Source organism: Capricornis sumatraensis, chromosome 11 (genome assembly GCF_032405125.1).
Source record: "Capricornis sumatraensis isolate serow.1 chromosome 11, serow.2, whole genome shotgun sequence".
Classification (NCBI taxonomy): domain Eukaryota; kingdom Metazoa; phylum Chordata; class Mammalia; order Artiodactyla; family Bovidae; genus Capricornis; species Capricornis sumatraensis.
The window spans coordinates 52,696,113-52,709,631 of NC_091079.1; the positions used below are offsets into that span (position 1 = coordinate 52,696,113).

General features: G+C 41.6%; 1 protein-coding gene across 3 annotated transcripts in view; it reads right to left on the bottom strand.

Moving 5' to 3' along the window:
* SLCO5A1 (solute carrier organic anion transporter family member 5A1) overlaps positions 1-13,519 on the bottom strand; it is a 144,529-nt gene that overhangs the window by 77,480 nt on the left and 53,530 nt on the right. For all 3 annotated transcript variants that reach the window (XM_068983974.1, XM_068983973.1, XM_068983975.1), the window contains exon 2: positions 1,833-1,965. In XM_068983974.1, coding sequence (XP_068840075.1) covers positions 1,833-1,965 — 133 coding nt within the window. The remainder of the gene's footprint in view (positions 1-1,832; positions 1,966-13,519) is intronic.

A 13,519-nucleotide genomic window follows, 5' to 3' on the forward strand; every position in this document is an offset into this window, starting at 1 on the left:
ATACGATATCAAAATTCTACCAGGACAGACTCATCAATTATAGATCTCAACACTTCCACCTTCAAAGACTATTTACTTATGAAAATAACAAGTGTTTTATAATTTAATTAATATTTATTAACTGCTTAGAAAATAGTGTTAAACATTATTCCCACATAGCTCAACTTATGAAGTTATCTTAAGAATTTCATTATAAAATGAAACACAGAAAGAACACAAGTAGTCTAAGAAACTCTTTAGGAAGTAATTACTCAACACAAGTTTCTAATAATGAAATGCTCTATTCTAAAATGAAGATATCTTATCAATGTATACCCAGTACCAATCCATGTTAAATAAATTTAGGATGCCAATACTTTGAATGCTTGCAATTGTGAAGAAATATCATGTTCAAGTTCAGAACTGGGAAGAATTCAAATGTAGCCCTTGGATAGATATGAATAAGTAACTTATCATCCAAAGTTGGAGTTCTCTTTCTAAACTCTAAACTTAGGGACTTCTCTGGTGGTCCAGTGGTTAGGACTCTGTGCATCCACCACAAGAGGCATGAGTTCAATCTCTACTTGTCAAGTGGCCAAAAAGAAAAAAGTAAAAAAATAATAATCTTGAACTGGATAATAATGAAAACACAATACATCAACTTTTAAAAAATATATAAAAATAAAATCCAAAGCTTACATATTTAGCAAGACAATTAAAGGCTATCAAGCGACCAAAAGGGAGGGGGTATATGTACATGTGTGGCTGATTCACTGTGCGGTACAGTAGAAACTAACACAACATTACAAAGCGACTCTATGCCAATAAAATTAATTTAAACAAAAAAAGCGTGCAAGTGAGAGAGTGACTCATCTTCAGCACATTCAGGGAAATGAACTACTCCTTGGCGAAAAGACTCACTAAGAGTGGAACAATGGAAACAGAGTTAGAGTGCTGGGCAGTGGATGAGGACAAAGCAAAACACAAATACGATAAGTGGGGAGAAAATACTTTTTAAAAGGCACAGAAAAGACAATGAAAGTTCTAATTCAAGTACGCAGGGAAGTCCCAACACAGCCACATTCCCCTTTGCCTTCCCTCTGCTATGAAGAAAACAGCCATCTCTATCCTAAAGAATCTGGATTAAGCTGTTGATCCCAGCTCCTCTGTGTTGATTTCCTATTGTTGTGATAACAAATCCCCACACTGAGTGGCTTAAGACAACACAAATGCATCATCTGAGGGCTTTGGAGTCAGGATAGAACCTCGTCTCTTATGTCTCCTGCATTGGCAGGTGGGTTATTTACCACTAGTACCACCTGGGAAGCTGTAACCCCTGGAGGGCAGAAGTGTCAATAAAAGGTGGGCATGGCTACATTCCTTCTGGAGGTTCTACGGAGGAACCTACTTCCTTGCTCTTCCGAACTTCTGCAATCTACCTGCATTCCTTGGCCTGTGGTCCCCTGCTCCACTGTCAAAGCATATCACTCCAACTTCTGCTTTAATCATCACAACTCCTTCTCTCACTCTGACCCTCCTGCCTCTCTCCTTCTCTTATAAAGACCCTTGTGATTATACTGGACCCACTTGGATCATCCCAGATAATCTCCCCATCTGAAGTTCCTAAACTTCCATCAGCAAAAGTCCCCTTTGCCATGTAAAGGTAAATTCATAAATCTGGGAATTAGGACAAAGATATCTTTGGAGATTATTATCCTGCTTACCACCACCTCCTAGGTGACAACTATTTTTCATCTTCCCATTGGGGAAATTCTTATTTTAACTATAAGGGGACTATGACTCTAATTTTCATAATACCAAATGAAATGAAAGATGCGGTAAACAATTCTTACCAGTTTCCAATGAAACGAGGATCATCCTGGTTAAGGTGAACAGGATTTCTGGGATCAACATAAAAACCAATAAGAAGTCCACCTAGTAAATATCCCACTGCAGGACCGAGTGCTCCCATGACATACATGATGGCTGGGAAGACAGAAAAGGAAATGTGAAATATGACCTCATGCTATTTCTCTCAGAAGTTGTCTAATTTCAGTCATACCATGCTTACATCACAGTTAAATCCAGTTAACAATTTCTAAAAACAGAGAACTTTAGAGAGTCAGTGTTGAAATTTGGGCTTTAAACTATGTCCTTTATTTAACTGTTGCCTGTCGTCCTCTTAGTACATCAAAACTTCTTTGGTTGCTTCTGAAGGTACAGACCTGGGCTAGTTATTGAGGTAGTTTACTGGATAACCAAGACAGGCTATCAGAGTAGTCTCAAGAAAAGAAGGAAAAAAGGAATGTCACTCATCCCAGCTAGAATATTCTAACGGCCTGAGGGAACTGAAGACCAATTTTGCCATGAAGTTGGATTCGGTTGAACTGGTAAAGCTGCTTAATCAAGCACCCTCAAACCACTAATGTTTTCAAGTCACCACTTTAGAATCAAAGAACACTTCACAATGCATTTGGTTCATTGTTAATTGAGGAATCTTACCTAAAGGTTAATAAATCTCCTTAAATGGCATGAGTGAGAGGGTCAGAAAGCACTAACCCACAGTTGAATTAGAAAAAATTTTAAAGCACACCTAAAGGGGGAGAGCAGAGAAGGCAATGGCAACCCACTCCAGTACTCTTGCCTGGAAAATCCCATGGACGAAGGAGCCTGGTAGGCTGCAGTCCGTGGGGTTGCTAAAAGTCAGACACAAGTGAGCGACTTCACTTTCACTTTTCACTTTCACGCATTGGAGAAGGAAATGGCAACCCACTCCAGTGTTCTTGCCTGGAGAATCCCAGGGACGGGAGAGCCTGGTAGGCTGCCGTCTATGGGGTCGCACAGAGTCGGACACGACTGAAGCGACTTAGCAGCAGCAGCAGCAAAGGGGGATAAAGCTCACTGTCAGTAGATCAGAAACATCGTTCCATCCAAAAACATGTGGTCACCAAAATGGGCTAATAGCGAAATAATAATAACGAAAACAAATACATTGTCAAGTCTTTATATTGTTCCCACTGCTGTTATTGAAATTTTTAAAAAATAATATATCGCTGCAGACTTTCCTGGCAGTCCAGTGGTTAAGATTCTCAAAGCAGGTGGTATGAGTTTGATCCCTGGTTGGAGAACTAAGATTTCACACGCCTCTCCCTGCAGCCAATACATCAACACATAAATTTTCAAAAATAAATAAATAATATATTGCCAGTTTTCAAATTTTGAGATAGAATATGAAATTCCTTGAAAGTCACAGAAAAATCTAGCCACACTCCAAACATGTGTTTACCCTGTTGAAACTCAGTTATTTGGGGACAATTCAATAAACACCTTTAAGATACTCCTGTGCATAAGGCATGATCACAAACTCCGGTGACACATGCCTCTCCTTTCTGTTGCTATCATGCATCTTCACCAAAGAATAAATAAGTGCTCTGTCGTATCCTTTGCTGCTGCTGCTAGGTCGCTTCAGTCGTGTCCGACTCTGTGCGACCCCAGAGATGGCAGCCACCAGGCTCCCCCATCCCTGGGATCCTCCAGGCAAGAACACTGGAGTGGGTTGCCATTTCCTTCTCCAATGCGTGAAAGTGAAAAGTGAAAGTGAAGTCGCTCAGTCGTGTCCGACTCCTAGCGACCCCATGGACTGCAGCCTTCCAGGCTCCTCCATCCATGGGATTTTCCAGGCAAGAGTACTGGAGTGGGGTGCCATTGCCTTCTCCATGTCATATCCTTTAAATAGCGCCCATTTACCAGAAAGCAAATTTGAACTAATCAAAATCCTGACTTTATCAGCTGCACCTAAATAAGCATTGAATAATCTTATACTTCCTGTCACTCATAACTACAGATGGTAATTTAACACCTGCTCACACTTTTCTCACCGTTTCAAAAGAGAAAAGCACAGTGTTTATGTATTTTACGGCATCATCTGCTTGTAACAATAAGACATTAGGCTCTTAGACTTCTCCATCTGTGTTTGGAAATGGAGAAGGGAGGCACAGAGGAAAGTAATTGGCATTCTTTTGGAAGTATGCTTTTCATTAAATAAAATTAGAATTTTGATAAATATCTTGTTAACCTCTCTGTTTATAGCCTAAAACAGAACTCAAGAATAGCAAGTACTTTTTCCGATTCAGGTATCCCCATAAGCATATGAAGATAAGATTTATGTTTACACCTCTAGGCAAATCAGTGCCATTTACAACTCAAAACTGTAATGAGGCCAAAATGTGACATGAATCATCTCCCCAAAATAGTTCTTCTGCCGTGAAAGAGACTGTCTTACAAACACAGACGGGGAAAAGGGTATTTCCGCCACACTGTTGATGCCTCGGGCACTTGCGTGCAGCATCTTGAAGTGCCAAGAAGCCATGTGCAGACTCTATGCTGGCAGGACCATTCGATCAGCAGTGAATGGAAAACCAATTAAATAATGTTCACCAGAAAACCCTAATTCTTTGCGAAATGTAGATCAAGATTTTTAAAATTCACCTATAGAATCAGAAAAATTCACTTTTATTATATAGCAAACAATGTTAAGTCCAATGGAATCACTCTCATTAACAGAAATACACATCAATACTATGTATAAACAGATAACTAATGAGAACCTCCTGTACAGCACAGGGAACTCTACTCAGTGCTCTGTGGTGACCCAAATGGGAAGGAAATCCAAAAATGAGGGGATAGATGTATTGTATAACTGATTCACTCTTCGGTACAGTAGAAACTAACAAGAGTGTAAATCAACTGTATTCTAATAAAAATTTTTAAAGAAAATAAATTACTATTGAATTAAAAAAAGTAAATATGGAGATCCATCAAAGAACTCTTATAATGCATTCAAATTATGATCTATTTTATTAAATTGCAATGTGCATACACTTTATATAAAAATTTGTATATGATGAAACATGCCCTTATTTTATAAATTGAAAAAAGACTTTAAAAAAACTCAGAATTACATATATATACTTCACATAAAACGATGACTATATTCTGCTTTACTATTGATACATATTCTAAAATAACTATATGGTATACATAGATATATCTTTTTATATATTTATAAATATATATCACTAAAAGTATATATGTACATATAACTTACTGACATGATCCCATGTAGTAAATAAATCATTCTAGCCACTCAGTAAGAGGTATGAAGCACATAACCCCAGGATGTGCTCCGTTAGTCAGCTGTGTTCGACTCTTTACAGGCCCATGGACCATACCCCACCTGGCTCCTCTGTCCACGGGATTCTCCAGGCAAGAATACTCGAGTGGGTTACCATTTCCTCCTCCAGTGGATCTTCCCAACCCAGGGTCTGAGCCCACATCTCTTGTGTTTCCTGCATTGGCAGGTGGATTCTTTACCACTAGCACCTTTTCACTTTCATGCATTGGAGAAGGAAATGGCAACCCACTCCAGTATTCTTGCCTGGAGAATCCCAGGGACAGAGGAGCCTGGTGGGCTGCCGTCTATGGGGCTGCACAGAGTCGAACATGACTAAAGTGACTTAGCAGCAGCAACAGCGCCACCTGGGAAGCCCTACCCCCGGTGTACTTTTCAGTAAAATACTGTGTACGTGGACCATTAGTCTCTGTCTCACCGCTGGAATCTATATTAGTAAATCCTGCTGGTTCTACCATCAAATCAGTTCTAATATGCAGCTCCCTACTTCCACCTTGGTCCAAGCCACCATCATCACTTACCTGGAAAATTGCTTCAGATACCAGACAACTAGGGACAGAGAGTGCCCACACCCCAGAGCCCTCTGAAATTATTCAGACTAGTCAATCCTACACCTGCTTACCTTGCCTAGCTCATTCTTCTATGGGGAAACCACAATCAAGGCTCTAGCTCACAATCCCTCCCTCTCTCTCCCTGTAAATGACCCAGGTGCTTCCTCATGCGGTTCCTATGGCATCACGTGCACACCTTCTCTCTTTAAATGTTTGTTTATTTGGCTGCACTGGGTCTTCGGAGAAGGCAATGGCACCCCACTCCAGTACTCTTGCCTGGAAAATCCCATGGATGGAGGAGTCTGGTAGGCTGCAGTCCATGGGGTCGCTAAGAGTTGGACACAACTGAGCGACTTCACTTTCACTTTTCACTTTCATGCATTGGAGAAGGAAATGGCAACCCACTCCAGTATTCTTGCCTGGAGAATCCCAGGGACAGGGGAGCCTGGTGGGCTGCCATCTATGGGGTCGCACAGAGTTGGACACAACTGAAGTGACTTAGCAGCAGCAGCAGCAGCACTGGGTCTTAGCTGTGACATTCAGGATCTTTGATCTTCGTTGAGGCACAATGAATCTTTAGTTGCAGCATGCAAGCTCTTTGTTTCAGGACAGAATCTAGTTCCCCAACTAGGGATGGAACTCAGGACCTTTGCCTTGGGGGAGCAGAGTCTTAGCCACTGGACCACTAGGGAAGTCCCATGTGCACCTCTTCTTGGTAACTGTGAGTAGAAAACTATCTTCTCAATGGTAAGTAAGTAAGTAAGTGAAGTCGCTCAGTCATGTCCGACTCTTGTCTCCTAATCTATTGGCCTCACTAAACCTCAAATTTTCCATTAAAACACTATATTTTAGAACAATATCATGGCTAAAGAATGACTATGTCCCTTGTTCTCTATCCCTTGCCTCTGGCTTCTCCTTGGTCTGGATCAGCTTCCTCCCTTTCTTACCAAGGCATAGAGTTTCCCCATCGCTTGTTCACTGGTCACGGACTTAGATACTGAACCACCTGAAGTCATGATACTGTTCCTCTCTTCTCTTACTATCTCCTCACTGCTCATCTACCAGTTCTGTCCTCACCTGACCCCTAACCTGTCTCCTATAGTTTGGACGTTATTTCTCTCCTGACTCTGTCTTCATCTCATATTACCCAGTTGTGCATTGATGTCTTCCAGCAACGCCCCCTCAGACTTGATCTGTCCCCAGAATCTCTGCTTCCCTGATGCCGGCTGCATGGACACTCCCTAGTCCTTTTACCAGAACATGATATTTATCGCTTGACTTCTCTGGTGGGTCAGACTGTAAAGAATCCACCTACAATGCAGGAGACCCGGGTTTGATCCCTGGAGGAAGGAATGGCTACCTACTCCAGTATTCTGGCCTGGATAATTGCATGAGCAGAGGAGCCTGGCAGGCTACAGTCCATGGGGTCGCAGAGAATGGGACATAACTGAGCGACGAACACTCAGCTATAGCTCTCTGGCCCTCAAGTGCTTACAGTCCCTGTCTATCAAAGCCTGGCTCCTTCCCTCTGACCTCTGGAAGCCCCAGAAATGTCTGTCCTTGGATGTCACATCAACTATTACCTAGTGCTGCCACTGGAACAGGTGTGTATTACTGCTACGCTTCACTTCTTAATCTTTCCAACTAGGCTGGAGGTTCCTCGAGGGAGTCAGCAAGAACTACGCATTTCTAAAGCTTCTCCAAGACCTAAAACACAAAATAATTCACACAGGAAGCACTGAAGTCAGTCCAGTGCTGGGAACACGATGCTGGAGTTAACTGCTTCAGGTTAGACCTCTACTCCCCCTGCTTCTGTGCAAGAACAAAAGTTATTTATTTATCCTCCACTTTCCTCAGGGCAGTGGCGGAGGTGGGGGGCACAGGTGTGAAATAAGATTATGTGCATAAAGCGCACAGCATATAATGAAAGTGAAAGTCGTTCAGTCATGTATGATTCTTTGCAACCCCATAGACTAGGCCATGGAATTACCTAGCCCAGAATTAACTAGTCCATACTTTACCAGCTGAGCCACAAGGGAAGTCCAGGGCATACAATAAACACTAAAGAAATATTACATTGTATTTTTGTGTGCTGAAAGATGACCTATTCATTCTCTAATAAATATTAATTTTGTATATATCAAACATACATAATTTAACAGAAGGCATACTCAACCTTATAGTACCTTAAAAAAAATGACCTTTTCTGGAATAACTATCCACTGTTAGACAGATGGGAGTGGGAAGAGGGAATATCTAGACCTTTCTTTCCTCAGCAGCAAAGAACAGCAGAAGGGCAGCAAAGAACAACTTCTGAAGCTGAGCACACGTCTGTGCTGTGTTGCGCTTAGTTGCTCAGTCATGTCCGACTCGTTGCGACCCCATGGGCTATAGCCCGCCAGGTTTCTCTGTCCAGGGGGATTCTCCAGGTAAGAATACTTGAGTGGATTGCCATGCTCTCCTCCAGGGGATCTTCCTGACCCAGGGATCAAACCCAGGTCTCCCACATTGCAGGCGGATTCTTTACTATCTGAGCCACGAGGGAAGCCCAAGAATACTGGAGTGGGTGGCCTACCCCTTCTCCAGGGGATCTTCCCAACCCAGAAATCAAACCAGAGTCTCTTCCATTGCAGGAGGATTCTTTACCAGCTAAGCTACCAGGGAAGCGCCAAGCACACATCTCTATCTGCCGTTCTTCTTCTTCAATAACTCTTAGGGTTTTTCTCATGATTCAGAATATAGCATGGATTCACTGCAGAGAAAGCCCTCAAGAGCACAAAAAATAATTGTTTTTTAAAAATCTTCCACGATCGCTACCATCCACAGAATGGTATCAATTGTGTTATATTATTCATAGCTGTGTAAATTTTTTTAAGTAGCTGCAGTTATATAGGACCTATTGTTCCATAATGTTTTTCACATAATATCTCGGATATTTCCCAAGTCAATAAATATTTCTCAAGAATGTTTGTTACAGCTAAATGGTGTGTCACCATGTGGCCATGACATACTTCACTTAATAATCCCTTCCCAGGACCTCTCTGGTGGTCCAGTGGCTAGGAGTCCACAGTCCAAATGCAGGGGGCCCAGGTTCAGTCCTGGGTCAGGGAACTGGATTCCCTCAGGCCACAACTAAGAGTTTGCATACTGCAAATAACAATTTTGCATTACAATAAATGAAGATCCTACATGCTACAGAAAAATAAATACATACTTTTAAATTCTAAAAACAGCAGATGCCAGTGTTTCCCTATCACAAGAGTCTGACTGGGGTTATAGCTCTAAGATCATATGAACAATTTGGAACTTTGTTACTGTGTGTGTTGCACAAAACCAGACAGTCATAGCCTGAGGATTATAACCCTAACCCCAAACCAAACTGTCACACCTGATGGGAAAGAGCCCCCCCTCTTCAGTGGAAGGAATAGCTTTCACCTTGACCTTGGACATCACAGCAGGTTTGGCCGGGACAACTCTTGAGGAATTCCATGGACAGAGGAGCCCGGCAGGCTACAGTCCATGGGATTACAAGAGTCTGACATGACTTAGTGACTAAACCACCACCACCACCACTCTTGGGGAAAGCTGACCAGCAATAACTTAAGGACTGTCACCTCGTCTGCTTCTGGCCATCTTTCCTTCACTTATCTGTTCACCAGCTTTGTTATCTTCAGATCCTCCATTTTGATCTCCTTAAATTACTTTTACCCTATTCTGTAATCACTTATGCTTTTTATGTAAAAGTCCATTAGCTTCTATTTTTAATCCCATTTATCTTCAAATTTTTAATGTTTCTCCTGCGGACTTAACCTTTATTATAATCTAGTATCTCTTTCACATCATTAACTCTTTTACTTTTTGATCTTTATTTTTTTAATGCATTTTATCTTTAAAATATTTTTCATCAGGGTTTTAATTTTTAATTAACTTTAAAGTTTTTTTTAATTTGTATTACTTTTTATTTCTCATACTTAAAGAAAATTTTCTTACTACTGTAGTTTATTTATAGGAGGCAATGGCTCCCCTCCTAGAACAGGTCCTATATCCACATTCTTTAGGCAGTTAGGGGAAGGTCAAATGTTCTTCCTGAGTATTTTGGGCCTTGATTATTTTCAGCTCAAAACAATCCACAGGCCAAAGAGATGTTTGAAGTGGTAAGTTTTGCTCCCCTATACCCTAAATCCCAAGAAAATACTCCAGAAATCCTCACCATGAGACTCACTGGACCTGCAAAAGCAAGGGGCCCAGTCAAAACTCTATAAGATGCTGGAAATTGATGCTGATAAGGGTTTAGGTTACATGTAACACCTAGGCTCAGTCTCAGGACCTGGGGTTGCACCCAGAATGCGCCCACACAGAGCATTTTGCACACCTGCCGAAGGTCCTCCAATGACCACCAAACTCATTTGGGACATAATGACAGGAAGTGGACCTCTTGAATATGTTTGGTGGCACAGTTACTACTAAAACATGAAGTATTTCCTGCCATAACAATATAAACAAGGATGTCACAGTCATCAGCGATTCCACCCCTCCAATGTGAGTGGAACACCTGAGAGGAGCCAACTCATTGGAAAAGAGCCTGATGCTGGGAAGTACTGAGAGCAGAAGAGGGTGGCAGAGGATGAGTGGTTGATGGCATCATCAACTCAAAGGACATGAGTCTGAGTAAACTCTGAGAGATAGTGAAGGACAAGGAAGCCTGGCGTGTCACAGTTCATGGGGTCGCAAAGAGTAGGACACGACTTAGCAACTGAACAACACAGGGCACTCGGGAAGGAGAATACCTGTGTTCCTACAGCCATCAGGCTGCAGCCACTCCAAACAGTGAGCCCCAAGGGAGCTCAGGATGTGAGAAACAAAGGATACCAACCTTGTAGCTGAGATGCATATGAAAGGAATGATTTCAGACAGTCCAGACTCTTGCATCTTTCCATACATAGAAAAGTGCTAAATTCCTTAACTTGGGATATCTGGTTTTCTTTAATTCACAAAGATACTTCTGATGTTCAGACTACCTGCCCTTTGTTGCCAATTTCTATATAACCTGTTTCCTTCCCCTTCCACCCCTGTCCTCCAGCCTCCCAGTTCTCTCCAGGTCTCTTGAGATACTGTCTCCCAGGCTTGGAGCCCTAAAAATTCCCACAGAATAAAATATAACTCTCAACTTTTAGGTTTGGAATATTTTTTAAAGTCAACACTACATACAACAAGAGGACATGAAAATCAAGCCACACTATACTGCCATACGGCAGAGTGACACCAACTGACATTCAACTTGCCGTTTCTTGAAAATTAGCCAAGGTACTTTGTAGCACCAGAGCATCAGGTCAAAGGAAAATATCCCCTCACTCATGCTTCCACTCACAAGCACAGACAGATAAGAAACTTTTGATCTCGGTTATTTTGAGCAGTGGTTGTTTTTTTTTTTTTTTCTTTTAAGTGATTCAGTTATTTTGACACAGGCCTGAGAGCAAAAGAACAGCTGCCACAGCCGTTAGGGGAGAGTCTGTCACTGTGCTAAGACATCCAGAGAACATCTTAGGTCACAGATGAGAAGATGAGGGAAAGGGCTTTATGTAGATCCCAAGTATTTTTTCCTCATGATCATAGTAGCTTGTTGAAATTCACTATCTTCCTTCAGAAATATTTTTCAAAGTACTAGGTTGGCCAAAAGGTTCATCTGGGTTTTTCCATACCATCAGAAAGTAACACCATTTACAGCAGAATCAAAAACTACTTAGAAATAAATTCAATAAAATATGTGCAATATCTGTACACTGAAAATTGTAAAACATTGCTAAAATTAAAGAAGACCTAAAAGGAACTGATGAGTAACCTTTAAGGCCTTCCCAGGACAGACACCCCTTCCCACCACCACCACACCCTCTGATGACCTTTCTCTTTAAAAAAAAAAAAAAAAAGCTATAGTCTCCCAGGCCTCCAAAGTCTGGCTCAAGAATTAAATGGATGTGAACTTGTAATGAAAAAATAGCAGTTGGGCCAGGAAAACTGTTGTTTTACAGATGCTAATACTCCCACCAAATGGAAGAAGTTAACTACTTGATGACTGTGAGCACTCAGTCCCCAGACCTACTGGGGCCTGAGGATTGATCCCGTTAATCCACGAGATACCACCCTGTTACCTGACCATTAACTACACAATTGTGCTCAAGTCGATCACATTTCCTGCCATATCCCTCCCTCACCTTTCCTTTAAAAATGCTTCCCTGGGGCTTTCCTGGTGGTCCAGTGGTTAAGTATCCACCCTGCAACTCAAAGGGCACCAGTTCAATCCCTGGTCTGGGAAGATCCCACATGCATGGAGCAACTGAGCCCATGCACCACAACTACTGAGCCATGTGCTGCAACTACTGAAGCCCAAGCACACTAGAGCCTGTGCTCCACAACAGAAGTAGCCACCACAATGAGAAGCCCGCACACCACAACGAGAGAGCAGCCGCAGCTTGCCGTAACTAGAGAAAGCCCGTGCGCAGCAACAAAGACCCATTTCATTTGTAAAATCCATCTTTCCAGAATTGACAATTTCTCAAAGATTCAATTTCTAACAGCATAAACCCCAAGGAATATTTCAGTTGAACTATGAAAACAGAATAACTATCTTCCAGAAACTACACTAGGCACTTTCCATCTTCCATGTGGGGGGGAAAAAAAATGATATTCATTCCCAATTTACAGATAAGGCAGCTGAGTCCTCAAGCAGTTAAGATCAGCAGTTAATAAGTGCTAGAGGCAAAATTAGAACTTGGCTCCATCTGAAACCAAAGCCTATCTTCTCTCTGTTTATGGACATGTCTCCAAAATACAAAAAAGCAACAAGAGTTTAATTATAAGAAGTATATAGGAGAATTCCCTAGTGGCCCACTGGTTAGGACTCTGCACTTTCACTACCAAGGGTGTGGGTTCAATCCATGGTCAGGGAGCTAAGATCCTACAAGCTGCACTGTTCAACCAAAAAAAAAAGAGAGGGAGAATATAATTTTCTACTATCGAACAAATTAATCCCACTCGAGCTGAAAATCTCAAAATATTTTTGGAACTGTTAGTAGCAGGAGTTTTAGAAGCTGTCTAGAGGAAAAAGAAACTCACTATTTAGATTTCCATCTCTAGTTTCATTCCTAATCGGCTGCCATAAGGATGGCAGAGAAACCTACATTATCTGAAAAATACCTTCCAAATATGTGGTATGACATTTACTTGGGTAATTACAGTACAGACTCAGAAGAGCACACCAGCTGTTAAGAGCAGATTAAATTTACCTCCCAGGTATGGGTAAGTCACTGCCAAAAAACACCTTCCAGGTAAACAGCCATAGGTATGACACAACACCTGTTCGCTGTCCAGGCACTCGAAGAAACATGATTCTCCCAGGAAGGATCCAAGTCCAGAGAAACGCTTAGACATAAGTGAAATCACCTCGTGTACAAAGGTCCCCACCCTCATAGGCATCATCAGGGCCATCCATTGAATTTTATAGACATTCATCTGAAATAAACTTTTTACGACATCTTTAATGTTACCACCCACCCACATCAATCCACAAGTATTGGTTCTATCACAGTAAGACTGCTTACACTAGGGCTTGCTATAAAGCTTATTCTTATATTTAGAGAAAGGTTTATAGTCAAAGTCTACAGCCACTGACAAGAGAACTATTACCAAAAGATAACACTGGGCATTTATTATATGTAAGATAGTGCGCTAAACCCTTTGTAGGTATCTTCTCACTTCATCGTCACAGCAACCTTATAAATTAAATGCTATTATTATCTTAATT